Here is a 22194-nt window from a genome sequence, read left to right as displayed (position 1 = left end):
TGATGAGGTTTTGCAAAAGCAAGCACAGCGCAGCTCTCCAAGGCCACAGAGCAACCTCAGCCACAGCCAGACCGCACTGAGTGCTGTGACAATCAATGGGTTTGGTGGAGCTGTGGCCCAGCCCAACTTAAAAATATGCCACACAGCTCCATCTGCAGCGATCTGCTTTCTGTTAAGGCAGGGGAAGCACAGCAGGAGTAACCACTGCCTGACAGCACTCGCCCAGCCACCATAAATAGCAAAGGGGCACTGCACCCCACTGCAGGAGCTGCAGCAGCTCCCCCCTTCCTGCTCGCCCTGTCCCGTGCCCCAGCAAAAGGCATCGAGCACTTCCAGCTGCTCTGTCCCCCCACGGAGGGGATGCTGTGCAGCTGGATGAGCCCTTTTTATTAGGAAAATGGAGGTCTGGGGGTGACAGCATCACACCTATGGCAAAAACATCCCCCACTAAGGGCCTGCAGGAGCACGTTGTGCCAGCAGCCACCAGATGCTCTCCCAGCAGAGGACACAGAGCAGCCAACACAGCGGCTCAGTGCTGCCCAGCAGCTCAGGGTGGGCATCACTGCAGGGCTGACACACCAGTGTCACTGCAGCCCCACAGTTCAGCGCTGTGTGCTTCTTTCCACTCAATTTAACATCATTTCCCCCTTTGCTTTTAATGCTCCTTTTAATGGCACAAGCTGTTCCTCGAAGCTATTCCTTGCTGTCACTCACTGGGTCACAGGAGCTGATGGCTGCTGTGAGCTTTGGGGCGCTCCCGTGATGCTTTGGGGGCCGAGGACCCCCCCAGGCTCAGCCCCACACGGTTGGGGCCGCAGCACGAGGCCACCCCCAGCCATGGAAACCGCCCCACACACAAACAGCAGCAGCTAATTTTAGTTCCTTGCAAGGCGGCTTCTGCAGTTCTGACTGTCGCCTCAACCCGAAAAGGAAACGGGTTGGGGGGGGGGGAGCACATCTCCCAGCTCACCAGGAATCCAGGGCGGGGGGCTTGGCCCCGCTCCATGCCAGTGCCCCCACGCTTTGGGTGCCCCGCGCGGCAGCTCACAGCCCCATGGAATGGCCGGAGTGCCGACACGCCGCATCCCGTGGCTTCTGGCTGCTGTCCCACGCTCCCATCCCAGACATCTGCAAAGCATCGCCAGAAGGCTGGAAATAAGGCGACTTCCCCACAGCCCACCCCACTCCAGGAGAAAAACGTCTTCCAGAAGGTCCCCTTGTAGGGATGGGCCCAATGCTGATCTGAGGGCACAAAGCCACGGCCCGGTCCCCGCAGCCAGAGCTGAGTCACAGCTGGTGGGGGCTGTGTATGCTCAGGGCTGAGCCCCCCCCGTGCTGTGCGCCTTCCCGGTGAGTAATGCTGCACAGCATGCAGCACTGCCGGCATCTCCTTATATGACTGAAGACGCTGCTGGCACAGCACCTCTGCATCCCGCAGCTCTCAGCACCGCCCAGGGCCGCACCCCCAGCGCTGAGCGATGCCGCGGGATGTTCCTCCAGCCCGGGGGCTGCGGACCCCCGAGAGGCACCCGGAGCTGCGCTGCCTCCAGCCGGGCTCCCATCCTGCAGCACAGGCAGGCGGTGGTGGCAGCCAGGTGGCACTGTGCAAACACTGAAGCGCTCAGAGCCGGCGCTGCTGGGGTGGCAATGGGAGCAAAGCGGGTGCAAAAACTGCGGGCACCCGGGCAGCATCCCTGGGGGGGAGGGTCCCAATGAGCCCCTCCTGCAGCCCCAGGGGTTTCTGCACCCCAGGCAGCCCATAGACATGTCCTCCATCTCTTGCAGCAGGTTGCGCTGCATGGGACAGCGGCTATGAGGAGCTCAGGGCACAGACTGTGACTGCAGTCCATGCAGGGTTTCCAGCTGTGCTCACTTTTCCCTTTCTGATGTTTTTTTACCACCTTTCTGGGAGTTCTGAGGGCAAATCTCGGGCGTTTATGGCAGCGGCTCCGAACTGCCGGAGTGAAGGTGTTTTGGATGGGGGACGGGTCCTGCTCAGTGCAGCAATGAGCAGCACGCAGTGGCAGCTCCAAAGGGGTGAATGGAAGGAAGGAGGAGCCGCCGTGGCCGCGCTGTGACCCACAGCCCCACATCACATCTCTGCGTGCACACCAGGCGCTCCTGGACATAATCTGCTCAGCTCCGCATGACTGCACCCCTCCACCCCGGGCAGCACCGCGCGGCTCCGGAGCAGCTCAGCCGGGTTCTGCGGCTCCTCCAGGAGCTCGGAGCACCCACAGCACCCACAGCACGCGGTCAGAGCAGCCCTGCTGGGGCACGGCACTGAACACGGCCGCAGACAGACGCCGGCCCGGCTGCAAGCACGGGCACAGCCCGGCGGGCGCAGGGCTCGCTCCACCCTGCCCTCGGCGCCGGAGCCATGGGAGAGGGAAGCGAGAACAAAGATGACGTTTCTTCTGATCTGAGCTGCTCAAAACAAGGTGGGACGGGGCGGGATGCGGCTCCCGGCTCCTCCCGGCGCTGCCTCCGCTTTGAACGTCGCACCGCTACAGGTGAATCAGCGGCTGCTGCCTGTGCGGGCACAGCCCGTGAGCTCCAAACGTGAGCTGCAGAGCGAGCGATCCACGCGTGGAGCGTTTCCTTCTCACCTCCATCAGCCCCCGCGTGGCCCCGCTGTGCCAAAGGACGGGGCGGAGCAGTGACGAGGGGATGGGGATGAGAAACGTCTCGGAGGGTGAGAGGGAATCCCCCCCCCGGAGCTGCCCGGAGCTGGGCTGCCCTCCCTGCAGGTGCCCATGGCTGTGGATGGGCCCTGGGCAACCCGTGCTGTAGCAGCAGCTCATGGGTCAGAAGCAGCTGATCTTTAAGGTCCCTTCCAACCAACCACGCTGTGACTGCACAAGTCAGGCATGCAGCTAACAGCAGGCTTTCCTCAGCCCAGGCCATGACCATGTCCTCCAACCCACAGCCACACGGACAGAGCACCACGAGTCAATGTTTAACCACAGCACAGGGCCTCATTCCACCAAAGGCTGTCAGGACGCAGCAAGGCAGCAGCAGAGATAAGGGGGAAGCCTCCAGCCCCACCATCAGCAGCAAAATCTGAGCTCCAAGGAACTCGGAAAAGGAAGTGCTGACGATAAGAGCAGAGATGTTCCCCTTTCCAGCAGACGTCTGGGCACCAAAATCATAATCACGGCTTAAAAAAAGACTTCCCTTCCCAACATGGGCTGACAGCGCACGGAGCCGGGCTGGGAGCACACTGGGAACAGCCACGGCACCGCAGGGCAGCGATGGAGGGATGGATGAAGACACGTCGCTCCTGCTGGCATTCACTCTGCAAAGCAAACAGCAGAGCTGGGCTGCCACCTGCTCACGGCTTAATCATTCCCCAGGAGCAAGGCTCGCCATTAACCCTTGGGTTGGGGCCTCACAGAGTTGAAATCACTCAGGAGTGGAACATTTTCCTCTGCATCTATGATGAGCTGCGCCCAGCATCCCACAGCCCCTGAACCAGAGCAGGAGCAGGAGCAGCCAGCACCTGAGTGTGCCCCATCCCGGAGGTGTGTTTGGTGCAGGGTGAGGTGTGAGGGGTGCGGAGCAGCACAGCCGGCCCGGCCGCACGCCCACAGCACGCAGGCGTCTGCCCGCCTTCCTGAGCCTGTGCTGACATGGCGAGGTGGCAGCGCTCCCAGCACGGGGGAGGACGAGGAAGCCGATGCCATCGCCGGGTGCCTCCCTTACCCTGCAGCCACAGGGACAGCACACCTCTGAACTGCAGCAGGTAAACAGCAGCTCCTTCATTCCCAGCACGCCCCGCTGTCACCTTGGTGGGGAGTGACATGAGAACAGCCCCAGTGCAGCTCCAGACCGGACCGGCACCATGCAGCATCCTGCAGGGCTGGGCACAACACGGCAGGGCTGGAGCCGTGCTCAGGATGGACAGACACACAAACACGACGCAGACAGCCCAGCACAGCTCGGGGCCGCTCAAGGCCAAGCTCTGCACTTCCCACAGCAGCTTAGGAAGCAGGAAAGCCGGCGGGGGGAGAGGCCGCCTGAATCAAAACCCTTTTTCTGCTGGCTAACAAAAGGCCTGGTGTCTCCGCAAACAGCCTTGTTATTCTAACTCGAGCCGAAGGCCTCTTGGCAGCACGGGAAAGAGGAAAACGTTGGGCGAGCAGATCTATCCACGCTTTGTCCTGGGCACGCAGGCCAGCTGTGTGTTTGCACGGGGCACGGCCCACGCACGGCCCCTCTGGCCTCACATCCCTCCCACTGACAGCCCCACGTCACAGCACAGAGAAGTGGGGACCTGCAGGCAGGAGGGCTGGGACACCACGTCACCCCCAGGCACACACTGAGTATGGGATGTGTGGAGTTCCATCTGAAAATTGAGGTCAATGAGAGCCCAGCAATGGATTCTCTCGCTTTCCCCTATAAATAGAGGGCAGGCAGGCAACCTCCAGCCCTGATCTCATTAGATCTCCAAACTAAGCAGCATGAAACCTGATTAGCACCGAGGGGGTGGGTGGGCACACGGCGATGGCAGCACCCAGCACAGCGCGGTGGGGCAGCAGGACAGACAGAGCTCCCGACCCACTGCAGGACGCCCCATAGCAGAGCTCTGCTGCCCCGTGGATGCTGCAGGATGTTGCTGGAGCTGCTTCCAAGAGGAAGGCAAACAACCCGCAGTGCACACAGGCAGGATGGGGACATGGTGGGGGCACATCCGCTCCGTGCAGTGCAGGACACACGGCTGGGGCTGCACACAGAAACGGCCCCACTGCGGCCACTGTGCCAGAACCAGGATGGAATTTGGGATTAGAGGAACAGGGCAGGCGGGGTCTGACACCTCTGCTCCCTGCAGACCTGCTCTCCCACGGAGAAATTTAATCCCTGTTTAAAAACACATGAAATAATGCAGTTGCTGACGCTTCTCGGGCAGCTCAGCTGAAGCACCAGCACAGCACCACACACAGCTGCCAGGTCCCACCAGCCCAGCACAGCTCCAGCCCCATTGATGCAGGTAACAGGGCCCAGCGGGACCATCTGCAGCACAGCCACCTGCGGCGCATCGAGGTGCTGCTGGGGCTGCTTGGGAAGCAGTTTGTTCCCTCAGCACCACGGAGCAGCCCCAGGCTGCCCGGCCCCCACCCCAAGCGCAGATGGCGGCCGGGATCCCTTATCACTGCCAGCCACCTTGAGCCCGGGGAAGCCACCACACAACGGGACGAAAGCAAACAGTGATGGGGGGACAAGCTGCAGGCGGGGCTCACTCCATTCCCCACGGCTCCTCTGGGCTGCCACGTTGTGCCCAAGAAAACACTCCTCTGCCATGGCAGAAACCCATGGGGTCGGCCTCCCAGGACAGCAGCACTGCCTGGTATTGGCACACACAGGGATGGATGGATGGATGGATGGATGGATGGATGGATGGATGGATGGATGGTTGGATACAGCCCTTCCAGCTGCTGCTGGAGGCTCCATTCCACACCCCAGTGCCCACCCACCCTTCAACTTCAGGGTTTGAGCACAGCTGGGACACATGGAGTGTATCAGAACTGGTGCGCAGCCATAGCAGCAGCTGACATCACATGGCTCAGGACATCACCTGTGCAAGGGCAGCCAGCAATAAGCTCTGGGAGTTCAGCTCAGCTGCAGCACTGCTACGCTGTGGGACTGCACAGCCCCTGCTCCCAGTGTGCTGTGAGTGTGGGGTCAGGCACCAGCAGGAGCTCCAGCAGCAGAGACTGAAGGATGCAGGAGCACTTCTGCTCCCTTGCAGACAGCTGAGAGCACAGAGAGCAGCTCTGGCAGCGGCAGCCCTGCAGACAGAGCCCATGCACACGCCCGGGAGGCTGCAGGACAAGCAGAGGTCCACGCGAGGATGCTTTGCCACAGGGAAAATCTGAGCCCGGCTCCCTCGGGTAAAGCACGTGGCAATGACAAGGTCAGATGCAGCGGGGAGATTAGCCTGAGTGCACAGAGAGGGCCAGAAAGATGCTGGATTTTATCTGGCTTCCAAGTAAACAACAAACTTCTGAGAAAGCGAAACCGGCCGCCGTCACATCACCAGGGATAAAATTAACCCAGCAATAAATTTGTAATCAAATGGGCTTCCTGAGCCGGGCTCAGGGCTCTCGTCACCTTGGGGCCGTGACAGTCTGCTGCCCCGGGAAACTCGAGACAGGAAGCTTCCAAGGAGGGCTGGGCGACCTACATTATCTCCTCTGCTCCCAAAACGACCTACAGCCCCACAGCAGCTGGGGTGAACCCCACTGCCCTCCCAGCCAGCACCCCAAAGCCGGGGGAAGCAGAGCTGGGGGCAGCACCCCAAGGGCTGGGGGGAGGGGTCAGGTCCCCAGCACTGTGCAGCCCAGCATCCTTTGTCCCCAGTGCAGGGCTGGGAGCTGGCAGCACCACGCATGAGGCCACAGGGGATGGATGGGGGGGATGGGAGCCCGCTGGGACTTGGCACCGCTGCTGGCACCGCGCCGGGGGTCAGGGGACTGTACTCGCACACACCATTTACATATGAAACGGCCCCAGCTCCAATATCCGCCGCTGCCTCCACCTCCCCGGGGAGATGAATAGAGATGAGGGGAGATGGGAAAAGAAACCAAGCTGGCAATAAACCCTCGTTTCCCAGCAGCTTTGTGCAGCCCCGCTGCTCTGCTCAAGGGGAGCCTGGCCGGGGCTGGGAGAGCACAGCGAGCTCTGGCAAACACCAAAGCATCACCACGCCGGGCACAACGCGGCATCTCCCAGCAGCAAACAAAGGCAGCACCACTGCCATGCTCAGATGGCGCAGAGCAGCCCAGAGGACACCGGCAGCTCCCCATCCCCGCACACAAAGGGGTCCCTCCCCACTCCCGGCCTCTCCCAGCACAGAGGCACCTCCCGGCACACACAGCCGTGTCACACTCCTTGCACACTGATCCGCGGTGCCAGCTGCAGCGGCACAGGAACCGTTAATGACAGACACCGCAGCAGCATCAGAAAGTGAATTCTATTACCCCCGGCCACGATAACTCAGGGCAGCTGTCAGGCACCGCGCAGGGCCGGGATTAACCCCTTGCAGCAGCCCTGCGGGGCGGGGAGACGGGCAGCCGGCCGGGGGACAACTCCCTTTGGCTCCCTGCTAAATTAAACACGGGATTGATTCACCTCCGCGTGCAGCAGGATCAGCTGGTGCGGCCCAGCTGGACCCGGGGAGGGCTGCAAAGGGGCCAGTCGATGCGGGGCCGTTCGATGACAGGTGACGGCATCCCGGCTGCTTTCTCCTTCCCCAGCACGGCGCCATTCTTTTGGCTCTGGATCCCAATACCTGCGTATGGGCGGGTTGAGGGGCTGGGAGCCCGCGGGGCAGAACGTGGGGATGGAAAAGGAAAAAAAGGGGAAAAAAAAAATAAAAGGAAAAGGAAAAAAAAGCGAGGCACATCCCCATCCTTAGAGCCCGTTAAAGCTGCCCAGCACTGATCACACGGCAGAGAGGCAGCAGGGAAGGGCTGCGTCACCAGCACAGAATGTGGTGCTCAGGGTGGAAGGGCTGCAGTGAGAGCAGAGCAGCTGAGTGCCACTGAGTGCCACCGCCCCACGGCACAGGCACTTTTCTTATTGTTATTTGCAAGCCAGCCTACATTTCCTGTGCTCCTCGCAGGGCCGGGTTACCCGGAGCCGCTCGCTTTGTGCCCAGATACGCCCCCAAATACCCACAGAAAAGACAAAACAGGGAAGTGGAGCGGAGCCACGGCAGCACGGCCTGTCCCGAGCACTGCCCGGCACAGCCAACCACCCCCCACATCCCGGGGGGACACCGTTTCCCTTCGGATCCCACCCCGTGGGCAGCTCCGTGGGTCAATAGTGGGACCCGGCTCGGCCCCACGCCCCGGGGTGGCCGTACCTCTCAGGATGCTGATACCGCCCAGGAACCTCCTGTATTCATTGGGGTCCATGGCGCTGCCGGGTGCCCCGCGGCTCAGCAGGACTCATGGGGCTGGCGGCGTCCCGCAGCGCTCGCCCCGCCACCGCTGCCCTTTGGCCACCGCAGCCCAGCCCTGCGCTTCCTGATCGAGGACTGCGCCGAGATCTGCCCTGGATGAGGCCACCCCTCCTTCTTGCAAATGAGCCGCACGCCCGGCCCCCACCACCTGCCCCGGGCAGGGGTCGAGGGATCGGATGTCCCGTAGGTATTTCAGGCTGGGAATGGGGGAGGGGGGCAAAACCCAAAAGGCCACGAGGACCAAAAGCAAATCAACGGGAAATGGATGTGCATTCAGCACATCACGACGTGCAAGGCGCTGCAACACCCCACAACGCACCCCGGCTCTGCACGCACCACCAGGAGCCCAGTGCCACCCACGAGGCCGTTGCAGAACCCAGAAGGAGAGCGCTTGTTTTGTTCTGTAGGACCTGCTGGCAGCAGGAACCACCCGCTGTGACACGGGGGAAGGTGCCCACACACAGCGCCCAACCCACAGCGAGGGGCTGCGCCAGGAGCAGCACTGAGAGCACTGAGTGCCTCTGCAGCCGGGGACAGCATGGAGCTGAGCTGCTGCCCGAGGAGCTGAGCAAGCCCCACTGCACAGCCCTCCATAGGGATCCTATGGATGCAGCACCCCTCGGCGCTCACCCTGCCTGCAGCCCCACACTGAGCAGCCCTGTGTGGATCCACACTGCCCACACACACCCAGAACCGGTTGGCCCAGCTGCAGGCAGGCACACATCAGGTGTTTTCCTACCAGAACCCCAAAAGGCAGCTGGCATTTCTGATCCCAACAGCTGCTGAACCACCAACAGCCAGAATTGCTCCCAAAACTCCAATGGGAAGCACGGCTGGGCAGAAAGAGGGTCTGGGTTACACCACTGCCCTGCACAACTGGGGCACAGGGCTGCCAGGTTTGGGGAGCTGCAGCCTGAAAGGATGAACCGACCCCCAGCCATGGGGATGGAACCCTGCGTTCATTCTGCTGAGGGGAAGCAGAGCTGATGAGCAGCTGCGTGTAACAGCACATCCAGCACAGCACAGCATTGCACCGCGTGCACCCCGGGACCCCCGGCTGCCATTGGGCAGCACGAGGAGCAGAATGAAGTTGCTGCAAGAAGCCGAGCTGTCACCACTATAAATAGCACAATGGAATTTTCCTCTGGAAAAAGAGAGGAGAAAAAAAAAAAACAAAACAAAAAAATCCCCAAAAGCTGCTTCATGCTGACAGTGGGGCTACGAGAGGGGAAGCGGGAACATGGGGACAGAAAGCAAAGGCACAGCCACCACCAGGGCTCTGCTGCAGGATGGGGACACCAAGCACTGAGCCGCCATCCCTCCGTCACTGCTCTGCCCTCAGTGGCCTCATGCTGCAGTGGGAACAAAGCCCAGGGACTGGGTGCAGAGCAGCTCAGCATCCAGCTCAGCACATCCCTATTCACTCCCTTCCTGGGAAAGGTGGGATGGCACCGGGCTGGTCACCCAACACAGCTCCAGCAAACCCCAAACCACGGGCACAGGACACGACACAGCACTCGCTGCAATCAATGCTCCAATTCCCACCAGAGCTGTCACCTTCACTTTGTCGCTTTGTCCCTCTGGGCAGTAAAGGCAAGAAGTGCAATGGATGCAGCCAACCCCACCACTGCACCCTCACCCCATGGGGTGGTTTGGGGAGGAACAGAGCTCCCCTCCTCCCACCGCAGTGGGCTGAAGGCAGCGTGGGGCTGACGCCGGACCCGATCCCCAGCATCCCAGCTCCTCTCCCCTTGGGAACGCCAGGAATGCCCGGCCTGCAGAGCTCTGCAGCTGGCCTGGAGCTGCGTGGCCATGGGGACGGGGCACGGAGGGAGCTCACAGCCCCAGCCTGAGGAATCCCAACCTCCCCAGAGCAACAACTGCCTCGCACCAGGAATTGCAGGCATCTCAAGCAGCCAGGGGGAGAGATGTCTGCACGTGCAGCGCATGGAGCCGCCTGCAAGGAGAGCGGTGCAGGGATGGCCACACGCTCCCATGGTGGTGCTGTGGGGTGTTGGCATCACAGCTCAGCCTGCACAAATGGGAGCTGCTCCTCAGGAGGACTCTGGTAGCAAAGCAGCCCAATGTCAGCCCTGTTGCAGCAGCCGCACGTCCTTCCTCCTGCAGGGAGGGCAGAAGCTCTCCTGGAGCTGCTCTTTTCTGCTGGGGACCTTTTGCCAGTTTCAGTGAAACAAAAACAAACCAATAACAGAAGTTGCCCCTTTGGTTGACCTGGAGTGTGACTGGGCTCGATAGTACCAGGAGTTTGCCCTCCTGCCCCCACAGACAAACAGGACTGGGGTCCTTGCCCCAGGAAGGCAGAGCAGGGGATAACCACCGGGAGGCTGCATTGCTGTGCCAGCACTGCTGGGATGGGCTCCATCAGCTGCCATCCTCCAAAACTGAGCTGCAAGAGAGGAAAAACAGCACAGGGAGAAGGGAGCGTGGCCAGGGACATCAATGGGTCCATTACCATGGGCAGAGCACACAGTGCTCACTGCGGGGCAGCAAATGGGAAATGAGAAATGGGAAAAGAGGCGGCCAGGCTTCATTCAGGGGGAAACAACATGAAGGCACTGAGTTCCAGTCATCACAGAGCCCAGATCCTACTGATCCAGATTGCTGATAAACAGCAGAAATTATGGGGCAGATGGAATTCCTGGAGCTGCAGCACTGTGCCTGCAGGGACAAAGCACACGTGAGCTCCCTGCCCCACGCCAAACGGCCCCACAGCCCCATGCATCATTGGGGCCGATTCCCCTTCAGCACCTCCCTGACAGCAGAGGGGTCACAGCCCATCCCCTGCATCGGATGCTGGGAACATCCCATAACGCACCCATGGTCTCACCTCACCCCACCCACAGCCAGACACCAAATGCCCGCAGCCCCTTGTCCACGGGAAGCCCGTGCTGCAGATCCCCCACCCTGCATGGGATGCATCCACACACACAAAACCCCACAACCCGGCTTGGAACATCACCTCCCCAGCTCAGTACCACAAACATCCTCTGTGCCTTTGGGAGCGAGCACAGCTCAGCGGGCTTCCCCCAACCCGGAGCTGAGCATGTCCCTGAGCCCTGGCCGCATGCCCAGTCCCCCAGACAAGCGAGGGCAGAGCTGAGACATCAGTTCTGGGCTTCCAGAGAGGAAGGAAGGAAGGGGAGGGAGGAGCCGCAGGCAGCACCCAGCAGGGATGCTGTGAGTGGGGATGCTGTGAGTGGGGATGCTGTGAGTGGGGATGCTGCGAGTGGGGATGCTGTGAGTGGGGATGCTGTGAGTGGGGATGCTGTGAGTGGGGATGCTGTGAGTGGGGATGCTGCGAGGCTGGCTGCTGGGGACATGGGACAAGGACACACAGTGCAGTGCTGGGCAAAGGACCGAGTGCCCGAGGGGACAGCAGAGAGTCCATGGGGACAGCAGAGAGCAGAGCCATGAGCAGCACCCAACCACTCACCCACCAGCACCCAACACAGCTCCTCTGCCCTGAGGGTGGCAGCCAGGTAGGACAAGCTGTGCTGTGCTCACGTGGAGCCCACAGGGCAGGTTGGTTTGGCTGTGCCGGATGGGGACGTGCAGTGCAGGTGATCAGCCCTGTCATTACAGCCACGCCGCTCCCCGTGCTGGGCATGTCGTCACCGCGCTGTCATCGCACCCAGGGCCCCTCCTCGCCCCGCAGCACTGCTTGCCTCATCCTCCATGGAAAATACAGCTGGGATTCAGCCCCGGTGAGGTGGTCTGTGATGTGAGCCCACAGCCCTGCACAGACCCACCCGGCTCTGCCCGCTGCTCCCCTCTGAGCAGCAGTCGGTGCACACAGCTCCTTCCTGGGGATGCGATGGATTCGAGCTGACAGTGTCGGCTCAGCCCCACACAACCAGAGCTGACTTGGTGCCGGCGGCCACAGACCACACCTGGGGCACCCAGACGTGAGCAGAGCCCACGGGAGCTCCTGCAGGGACAGGAGGAATTGGAAACCGCAGTCCCTGGCGGCCCAGGGTTTGTTTTAGGTGCCTATACAGAGATTCATCACCCCTGGTATTCAAGCAATGCCATCACAACACTTCCAGGAATCAGCAAGAAAAAAAAAATCCCTTTTATTCACTTCCCTCCAGGAGGTCGGCGCACTCTGCTCTGCTCCCACTGCACTGAGCCCAGAGACACAAAGGAGAGCTCTGGGTCGGGGCTGGCGGGCACCCAGCAGCCGGGCAGCAGCTCCGCATCCCCTGGGAGGGAAGGAGAGAACCGGGCTCAGCCCCACACGGCACCGTGCCATCAAAGGAAGGAGCGAGGAGGCCCCGCCACTGCCGGGATGAGATCAAAGCTCCTCGGCACCAGGTACCACCAGCACCGTGTCTGTGCCAGCAGTGACCGCAGCGCTGCCGCACACAGCGCCCGGCGCTTTGCTCCCTGAAGCACGTCGGCATTGTCCTGCAGAATGGCACAGAGCAGCACCCAGCGCTCAGCACGGCGCACACAGCCACGGCTCTGTTGTACAGGTGGGGCAGCCCCAGAGGCCCCACCGCGTCCCACGGAGACGATGACGGCACCTCGAAGGCAGCAGAACGCCGGGCAGGCGAGGCAGGGCGCGTCCTGCCATGGGGAACACAGCAGCTGCGGCTCCTGCTGTCCCACCGCAACCACCAGCAAAGCAGTACAGCACACTGAGGCTCACAGGTCCGGCTGTGCCAGCAGCAGCCCATTGCAATGCATCACCCTCCTGACCCCCATGTCCGCCCATACAGGAGATGCCGGCACCTCCCTCTGCCTCCCAGAAGCAGAGCCACCAGCCCCAGGGGGCATCTGTGCCATCTCCACTGCACAGAGCCCCACGCAGGGGCAGCTCCTAAGAAGAGGAAGAAGCATTTCCTTCCATAGCGCTGCCCAGCCCCGCCGGCGGCTCAGCCCTCGTGCAGCTCACACTCATCACCGCCGAGGAATGATGTTTATCTTTGCAGGATGGAATGGTAACGGCAGCTCAACGGCCACAGCTGCCATCCCCGCACCTTCAGGGCTGCCCACCAGCCCAGCAGGGTGCAGGTGGGACCTGGACACACCATCCAGCTGCCTTCCCCAGGGCAGAGAAGGAACAGTGGGAAAAAAGAGCTCCAGGCACACGAGGAGGCTCCAAGCAGCTCCGTGCCATGATCCTTCCCCTCCCTGCACACAAGGACGCCCTCAGCCCAGCAGCACCGTCCCCTCCATAACAGCAGGTCAGGGAGATGCAGAGACACCCGTCCCCTGCTGCCCCAACCCCGATGCACAGAGAAGGGAGAGGAAATAGGGAGGGTGAGGAGATGGACGGGGAAATGACTGCGAGATGGATGTGCTGACGCTACAGCTCTGAAGTTCTACCCGTGACCCCCCGAAACATTAATTATCTTGAAGGGCGGATTTCACCAGGATTGATTAGTTCATGTTCCAGCGCTCTGAGCACAGAAATGCAGCACCGGGTGCACCTGGGCAGTCAGCAGAGCCCTGCAGCGTGGGGCTGCACTCCTGCAGCGATGGGAGCGGGGCCCAGCCCCGTGCTGGGTACAAACATGCAGAGCCCTTCCTCCTGCTCAGAGCCCCCATGTGCATTGCGGCAGCACATCCCAGCACAGAGCCCCCCCAAAGCTCCCCCACAGCTCCCGGTGCGATGCTGGGAGCGCGTGGCTGCACGTCCCAGCATGTGCACAGCTTCACCACCCAGCAATGAGGCAACGGGGCTGGGCCGAGCCCCTGGGTGTGACAGCACTGGGCGCAGCTGGGATGCTCACCCACTGACTGCAGAGGACCCCGTGCCCCCAGGGGAGGCTGATGGAGACCAGTTCAATCTACGTGCACACACTGAGGGCAATGGGAGCTGCAATCAGTGCAGTGCACAGCCTGCAGCCCACACACCCCATCCCCACTCCCACCCAGGACCGGGGTGCAGCTGGATGGCTCAGCCCCATGGCTCAGCCCCACGGCTCAGCCCCACGGCTCAGCCCCACGGGGCGCCCACGGCTCAGAGCAGCGCAGTCCGGCAGCAGCGCTGCACAACACCTACCTGGCAGCCCAGTCACGCTCAGCATCTGAGCTGCCTACACCAGGAGGCTGATAAAGGAATCGCGGGGATGTGCCATCTGCTTAACCCCTGCTCTGCAGCTCCAGAGCAGCTCCACAGCCGGGAGACAGGCACAGCGCAGCGGTGCCCATTGGTCCGGCCATAGGCAGAGGCCCCACTGCTCGTTTGAAGCATCGAGGCCATTTTTCATTAAGCAGCTCAGTGCAGAAAGCTGCTCCCCGTGTTTGTGGGGGCAGCACCGAGCGCCCACCTGCCCCGTGCTGCCAGCCCGAGGCCCATTCCTGAACGATGAGATGTGGGAGGGATGAGCCGGGAGGAACCTGAGTCCGAACGGGACAAGGAGAGCTCCGCAGCGGGGCCGGGAGGCGGCCGGCGGCCCAACAACCCCCGGATCGGTGCCGTCCAGCAACGGTGAGACCGGGGGGAGGAGGGGAGATGGGAAGGGAAAAAGGAGCAGGAAAAACTCCAACAGACTCATTTCCCCTACACTGAAACAACCCGTGACCCAACACCGCCAGCGCAGCGGCGCGGACACCCCGGCGGGTATTGCCAGGCGGGGCCGAGGGCGCGGACACGGCGCGATCCGTCCGTGTCCGGTACCGACAGAGCGGAGCGACGGGGCGCACGGCGGGACACACGGCGGGACACACGGCGGGACCGGTTGGGTCGCACGTTGGGTCGCACCGCCCCGCCGACCCCGCGGCGCATCAGGACGGATCCGGGCGGGGAAACGGGGACAACGCGCGGCCCCGGGATCGGCCGCCCCCGGTACAACGGCGCGATAACGGAGCGATAACGGCACGAGCACCAGAACGGCACCGACACGGGGCGCGGGGACATTGTACAGCGGGACTGAGCACCGGGACTGGACACCGGTTCTGCTGGAATCCAGCCGCAGCGCGGAGCCGCCCGCCCCGCGGTACCGCAGCCCCGGCACCGGGACCCGCGGGCAGCCCGTTCCAGCGCCGGGCCCGGCGGGCCGCTGTGTGGCACCGTACCTTTATAGCGCTCCAGCACGTCCTCGTAGGCCTGCACGAAGTCCTTCTCCTGGCTGCGGTCGGCCGGGAGCAGCCCCGGCACGTACCCGGCCATGGCGGCCCTTTGTGCCGGGCTCGGAGCGGCGGATCCCGGCGTTGTGCTCGGCTCCGCTTCCGCCCCGCGCCGCCCCGGACACGCCCACCGGCCTGAAGCCACGCCCACCCGCTCGAGGCCCCGCCCCCTCCCACGCCGCCCGCCGATTGGCCCCGCCCGCCCCCGGCCCCGCCCCCTCCCAGTTGCTCCTCGCTCTCTGGCGCCCCCTGCCGGACACGCGGTGTCGGCGCCTCCCGGGGGCGGAGATCAACCCCCATCCCCCGCACCCAGCGGGCATCCCGCCGTCCGTTCATTTCCCCGCACACCGGGGATGCCGCGTTACCCCCCCGGCCCCGCCCCCCCCCGCTCCCGTGGGGCGATTCCCGGGTTCGGGGCCGCCGTAGGACGCGGCTTTTTGGCCCCGGTCGCGCCGTTCTCATGGCAACCGGGGCCGAGCGAGCGGTAACCGCGGCAACGCACAAAGCCCCGCAAACAGCGACCGAAGGATCCGAGGCCCCGGGGCCGGCCCCGCTCCCGGCACGGAACTGCGGCACATACGGCACATACGGTACATATGGTACATACGGCACATACGGCACATACGGTACATACGGTACATACGGCACATACGGCACATACGGTACATACGGCACATACGGCACCACGGCCCTGCGGCACCTGTGCCCCGCACACGGAGCTCCGCGCTCACGGGGGTCGCGGTCCCTCCCCGGGATCCCCCCGGCCGCCCCCCAGCTCCGCTCCCCCCGCACACGACGCGCCGGGCGCCGCCGACGGACAAAGGAGCGATGCCCGCAAACGCGTCCCGAGTGGGGGGGAAACCGCCCGGTATCAGCGCCCAGCGGCACCCGGTACGGCCCAGCGCCGCTCCACAGCCCCAGACCCTGAGCCGTTGCCCCAACACGGTAAACGAGGGCTAAACGTGTTTGGGGTACTTGAAGAGCGGCCCCGCACCGCCGCCGTCACCCCCAGTTACACGCGGCCCCATCGTGTCGCTCTGCCCCGCCTGGGACGCCGCCACGTCCCCATTTCCTCGCTCCGGTGGCCATAGAGGGCACCGTGACCACCCGGCCCATATTGACGGCGCGGTCCCGGCGGTGCCACCGCGCTCCCCCGGGGCACAGAGAGCGCTGGGGGGGCTGCAAGGGGCTGAGGGCCGGGCACGACCCCGGCGCTGTGCCCGCAGTGACCCCGCCCCGCTCACTGAGCCCAACCCGGACACAAAGGGACCGATCCCCCCCCGGGTGCGGGGTGAGCAGTTGTGTAACACAAAGCTCCGAATCCACATTTCAGCTCCTTTACAAACCGCTGACACCAAACTGTCTCCGACTCTTTCTTCCCGGCTCGGCTCTGTCTGTTTGCACCGCGCGAGTTATTTTTAATGGGAAATCTGCATGAGACCGGATTCTGTGACATTTCTTCGCCTTTAATCACGGGTTGGATCGACCCAGCGCGATGATGGGCGCTCGGCATCCCCATCCCGGTGCCCGCAGCGGGGCTGCGCGGGTGGGACGGGACCGGGGCGGGACGGGGCGGCTGTTGGCTGCCCGCGGCGCTGCCGGTGGGGCCGGGCCGCGCCCCACGCATTTGCCTCCCCCCGGTCCCAGACGGCGCTTGCAGAGCCTTCATTTGAATCAACTGGTTCTTCCTGCCCTGAGCACGTGAGAGCGCACACAGCGCCGTGTGCCGGGGCCGAGGCTGGTACTGGAGCGCGGGGCGAGGCGGGGGCTGGTGGGCACTGAGGGCTCGGTCTCGTGCTTTCCCATAGGCAGACCAAAGCCGGGGTCTGAGGTTTCCCTGGGGCTCCTTGGAGGGGTTTGGAGGTGCCAACATCCCAGCACGGCAGTCAGCATCCTGCTCCTCCACCCTGAGAGCCCTCAGGGGAACTTGGTGCCACCAGCACAGTCAGGGCTCAGCGTGGCCCTTTGGTTTGGCACCGGCTGCCTCAGAAGCCATCGGGGTGAAGGAGCAGCCCCGGCACGCAGCCAAACCCGGGAGGAAACCCCAAACCTCCCAGGGCGAATTCCTGCCTGAGTCTGTCCAGGGGCATCGCTCCAGCAAGGAGCCGCTCAGCCCTTATTGAGGCCTAACGTCACCCCGTGAGCTGCAGAGGTGACCCGTCATCAGCTGAGAGCAGGACCTGAACCACAGCCATGATCAAAGCCACCACGGAGCCAAACCTCACCGCCACCAAAGGCCACATCCCCCTGCCCTGCGTGGGGCTGTTCCCCCATCTCACCTGTGAGCACCATTCCCAACCTCTGGGCACAAACACACCCAGAAATGCTTCCCATCCACCCCAACCCGTACCAACCGGCAGCCAATGGCAGCTGATGGCCACCACACCAGGGTCACCCTGGCCACCTTCTCCCCAGCACCACGGAGCTCCAAAGGGGGCATCCCGTGCTGTGGCTCCATGGGGGGCAGGGACGGCTGCTACCGTCACCTCCAGCACCGCTGGGAGACCCCACCCCGGGCTGCGTTACCTGCAACTCTGACGACCGCCCTCTCGGCGGGGTCCAGCACCGAGTCCTGGCTCTTCCGCTTCTTCTGCTCGTGCAGGGGCAGATTCCAGGGCAGGGTGTCCCCGGGGGGGCACGGGGAGAGGCTGCCCGAGCGCTCGCTGCGGTACGACCGCTCGCTCCTGCACGACCTCTCGCTCCGGCACGACCGCTCGCTGAGGGTCTCCTCGTCGGAGGACGACATGGCCCCGGCGCGGGCAGCAGCCTGCGGGAGGAGCGAACACCGCGTGACAACGGGACAACGGCGGCTCCCTCCCACCGCGGTCGCCGGGGGACAGAGGAAGGACCGTCCCACCACGGCCACGTCTCCCTCGTGTCGACGTCTGCACGCCCTCCCGCATCGGGAAATCGGTCCTCCCGCCGCTCCCGAGCGCTGCCTCAGTTTCCCCCATTGCCGGGAAGCCACTGCCCCGGGAACGGGGCCGGCAGCGCAGCCAGCCCTCCGCCCAAAACCCACATCCCCGGCACCGGCTCGGTGCCACAAAGCACAGCGCAGCCTCTGGGCTCCATTTCTTTGTGCTCGGCACGAGCAGAAGCCATCAGACCCGCGCTGCCCTTTGTACCTGGGATTTTTTTTTCCCCTCCGAGTGGGAGCAGCCTTAAAAACCCCATTAATTGTGTCAGGAGAAAATGGTAGGGCTCCCTGCAGCGAGCAGGGGCAGAGCTGCGCGGCACACACACACACGCTGGGCAAATGAGCACCTTGCATGAGGCGTATTTAAAATCATCCCCATTGTATCCTCTGTCTCGAGCAGGGAAATGAACCCGAAACGAGTGGAGCTCCCACAGCCGCTGTGCCACAGCCCTCCATCGCGCGGAGCCTTTCCTTATCCCCATCATTTCATCAGCAAAACGCGAACAAAGAGACCCCCCCCCAAAAAGGAAAAAAAAGATGGAAAGAACGTGAGGCTGGGGATGGCTGGGGATGGCTGGGGATGGCTGGGGATGGCTGCCGTGCCTCATTCACCCCCACCGAAAAGCTGCGGAAAACGCATCCCGGCGTGCGGAGCGTTGCGGGGCCGGCAGCGTTGTGCGGGGGGCCGCAGGTGCGGGGGCAGCGCGTCCCCATCGCCGCCTTTCCGCGCTCCATCCCCGCTCTCCGCTGCCGCCCGACTCCGCTCCATCCCCGCCCCGCAGCTTCTCCCGCCGCATCCCGGTTCCAGCTCACCCCGGCTCGGTGCGGGCAGAGCGCGGCGCTCCCGCTCCGCTCTCGGTGCGGCCGTTCCCGGCGCCGCCGTGCGCTCCCGGTACGGCCCCGCTGCGCTCTCCCCGCTCCGCCGCTCGGCGCCTCCCCCGGCCCGGCCCGGCCCTGCCCACCGGGGCGGCAACGGAGCGGCGGGGGGGGGGTCCTGGTGCCCGCCCCTGCGCCAGCCCCGCCGGGCATCTCTACATCGGGCCACCCCACACCGGGCGTTCTTCAGGGCAGCCCCAGCACGGCTGCTGCCCCAGAGTGCCCCCATCCCCTGTGAACCCCAAGTCCCAGCGCCCCCCTCCCCTACACGCGGCCCCGTTCCCAGGGCCTCCATAGGGCACCCAACAGCCCCCTTCCGCCCCCACCTCGCACAGCCTTCCCCCGATCCCTGCCTCCCCCCAGCAGCTAATTACAGCGCTCATCGATCAGTCGCAGTGGTGCCGGGAGCACAGCGGGGCCATGAGCGGGGTGCGAGGGACAGAAGATCCGTGCCACGGCCCCGGACCAGTACAGCTGCAGCCGGGGTGCTGCAGGCAGCCGGGCCTATCGCCCCTGTGCCCCGGGGTCTGGGCACAGCCACCCGCTCACGGCATTTCTCTCCAGTGGGTTCTCATTTCTCATCGCAGTCCGTCCCACGGTTACCTCCCAAGCTCCTGGGGTCAGGGGCAGGCGATGCTGAGCACCCTGCAGCCGTGAGAGCTGCGTGTTTCCCTCCAGCTCAAGGCACAGCAGGCAGGGGAACTCGGCTGAAACCCACCGAGGGCAGATGCCCAATGTACATCCCCAGCACGGCCGGGTACAGAGCCCAGCGGGGATGGAATCACATGCAGGGCTGAGCAACCACCGTTGTCCTGCAGGATGTGTCCCTCTGTCCCCTCTGCTCAGTGCCACACACCAGGGCTCGGCCCCATCCCTTGTGGAGACCTCAAAGCAACCAGGCAAATCTGCACCATGTTAAATCCCAAATAAATGAGGAGAGGTGGCCAGGAAACGCTGCCTGTTCCAACCTGCACACACTGCACACCCAAAATGCATTTCCAAGGCTCCCTCGCAGTGTGTCGTTGTTGATCTGGATTATTTGTGCTGCAAATCTGGGTTAAGGCCACGTGTTGTTTTGCTGCATGGGGATGGGGAGTCGTTATTATGGGCTGGGGGGGGGTTGGGGGCTGCAGCACTGACTGCACGCGTCCTCCTGAGCCACTCCATCCCATTCCGGCAATGAGGGATGGGTTTGTGGATGGACCCATTGCTGTGCCTGCGGTAGGACCCCTCTCCCTCATCAGAGCCTCTGCTGAAGCCTGCAGCCCCAGCTGCCTTTTCCCTGACTTCGTATCAATTCTTCATCTCCCACCTGGGGCTGCAGGGCTCTCCTTCCTCCCCAAACCCCAGCAGACTTCAGGTTGTGGGAAGGAACGAGGGAGGACCTCAGTGGAGGAGAGCTCTGGGAGTGCAGTGTGGGAGCAGCACCCAGCGAGAGGCTCCTGGAGCTGCAGTTTCAGCTCATCCTGGCCCCTCTGCCTCCATCCCCGCTCCTCTCCAGAGATGCATTTGTCTCTCCACGAACTCAATGTTTGTCATCGGCTCCTTGATAACCTCCCTTATCAGCCCAAGCTTCCCACTCGGCTTTTAACTACGAGGTCTCAGCTGCTCTCCATCCCCGCTGCTGCACCGTTTGCCCCCGGCTGCATTCACAGCTACTGCAGAACAATTAGATTTTGGATCGGTCTAAAGAGCCACTTGGGAGGCAGAAGTGTTTGGATGTATTTCAGCATCTCCTCTGACATCTGGGCAGCTCAATTACATGAGTCACTCCCGACAGCAGCAACTCGCCAGGGTTTTGCTCTGCACTTTTCTCTCTCGCTGGAGAGCAGCCTCTGTGGGCTGGCACAGGTCCTACAAGGGGCAAAACCCCCCGGGATGGCACCAGGAGCCCCCTCAGCAGAGCCCAGCCCTGCCTGCTGCAGCTGGAACCACACTGCTGTCATCTGCTGCCTCAGTGTGGGGATTTGTGAGGATCGGGAACCTCACATGCTTTACCTGGATCAAAGATTAAGCATTAAACCCACAATCACTGGTATTAAAACCCTGGATTAAAACACAGACATCCCCCCTCTCAACTTCCAGGTACTCCACTGCTTTAATGCTGTTACAAAACTGTGCTGAATTTGGAGGGTCTGGGGAGAAATCTTCCTTCTAAAAGGGGAAGCACATTGATGCGGGCAGCCCCAGCTGCCAGAGCTCCAGGGCTGCTGCCATCAGTGCATGTTGCACATTCAATGGATGGAGCTGACATTACAGAACAAAGCTTCCAAGCCTGCGTGGGGGGAATCTCACACGGATTGAAGGGTGGGAGAGAAACTGAGTGTGGAAGCTGCTGCCCAAATCCCAGTCAGAGAGGGCACAGCACCGTCAGCTCCCGGTCACCCCCAGCATCAGGGCAGCATTTCAAGGGGGTCAGAAAGAAAGACAAGGTCGAGCAGAGCTGCTCCAAAGGAGACATTTACTGGTCAAAGCAATGACACCCAGTGCTGCCATTGCTCCCTTTGCTGTTGGCAGAGCCCTCCCCAGCACCGCCACGTTATGTCTGCAGCAGAACCCATTGCACTTGGTGCTCTCCGTGCTGTCACTCCCATGGCTGCAGTGTCGTGTCCCCGCAGGTCCCTTAGGGCCGCGTGTCCTTCTCCCCCTTGTGGCACTCGGGCGGGCTGTACTTCCCCTCCTTGATCATCTTGTCCCGCTGCTCCAGGATCTTTTTCAGCCGCTGGGCCTGGCACAGCACGGGGACAGTCAGAGAGCACAACACACGGCGCTGGGTCCTGAGGACCCTGAGGGCGCTGTGCCCCATCCCGGTGCCCCCAATACAGCCGTATACAGCCATATACAGCCATATACCCCCATATACCGCCATATACAGCCATATACCCCCATACACAGCCATATACCCCCATATACCCCCATACACACCCTATCCCCCCATACATCGCTCACCGTCTTGGTGCGGTGCATGCACTCCATGAAGTCCTGGTACTCGGGCTGACACTCGCGCTGTGCCCGTGTCTGCCCCAGGCCGTGCCCACATTCCACCCACTCCCGTTCGAACGCGTGGCACGCCCCGGCCATCCCGTACGGCTGCGTCGTGCTCTGCCGCAGCAGCCACCGGTCAACGTCGATGCCCAACTGCCGCTGCAGGTCCCAGAACGGCATCGTGCTGCTGCTGGTGCTGTGACCCCGCTCCCGACACTGACCCTATTGCGGCACCGCCGTACGTTCGGAACCGGCCCCGCTCCGCCTCCCGCCGCCCCGGCCCAACGCCGTCCTTCACGGGGCTTTTGCGACACTGCCCGCCGTCAAGCGCGACCGCAACCGCGACACCCGA

General features: G+C 63.1%; 2 protein-coding genes across 12 annotated transcripts in view; both read right to left on the bottom strand.

The window, feature by feature from the left end:
* The window catches only part of MACF1 (microtubule actin crosslinking factor 1), a 108944-nt gene extending 90053 nt beyond the window's left edge, over positions 1-18891 (bottom strand). For 7 of the 11 annotated variants that reach the window (XM_085518556.1, XM_085518568.1, XM_085518572.1 and 4 more), the window contains exons 1-2: positions 18795-18891; positions 17591-17831 (exon numbers count right to left, since the gene is read on the bottom strand). In XM_085518556.1, coding sequence (XP_085374682.1) covers positions 17591-17810 — 220 coding nt within the window. In that variant the 5' untranslated portion in view covers positions 17811-17831; positions 18795-18891. Of the gene's footprint in view, positions 1-7867; positions 7987-17590; positions 17832-18794 lie in introns of those variants that run through there. The other 4 variants (XM_085518551.1, XM_015883404.3, XM_085518564.1 and 1 more) reach the window with 3 other exon arrangements.
* A 2410-nt stretch (positions 18892-21301) lies between these two features.
* NDUFS5 (NADH:ubiquinone oxidoreductase subunit S5) lies at positions 21302-22140 on the bottom strand. Its single transcript, XM_015883558.3, has 2 exons — positions 21807-22140; positions 21302-21585 (listed from the first exon to the last, which is right to left on the bottom strand). The coding sequence occupies exons 1-2, from the start codon at positions 22020-22022 to the stop codon at positions 21481-21483; spliced, it is 321 nt and encodes a 106-aa protein (XP_015739044.1). The 5' UTR covers positions 22023-22140; the 3' UTR covers positions 21302-21480.
* Between the last annotated feature and the right edge of the window lie 54 nt (positions 22141-22194).

This window comes from Coturnix japonica, chromosome 17, assembly GCF_054131305.1.
Source record: "Coturnix japonica strain WE chromosome 17, WE-NBRP24, whole genome shotgun sequence".
Taxonomy (NCBI): Eukaryota; Metazoa; Chordata; class Aves; order Galliformes; family Phasianidae; genus Coturnix; species Coturnix japonica.
Note: the sequence above shows the minus strand (reverse complement) of the source record. Positions and strands in the feature narration are given on the sequence as shown.

What these genes read in the sequence shown, in the direction of transcription:
- NDUFS5 (XM_015883558.3), bottom strand. Translation starts at nt 22,022, where the DNA reads ATGCCGTTCTGGGACCTGCAGCGGCAGTTGGGCATCGACGTTGACCGG. An exon ending in GCATGCACCGCACCAAGACG is followed by an intron (nt 21,586 to 21,806) that starts GTGAGCGATGTA and finishes GTGCTGTGCCAG; the next exon opens with GCCCAGCGGCTGAAAAAGAT.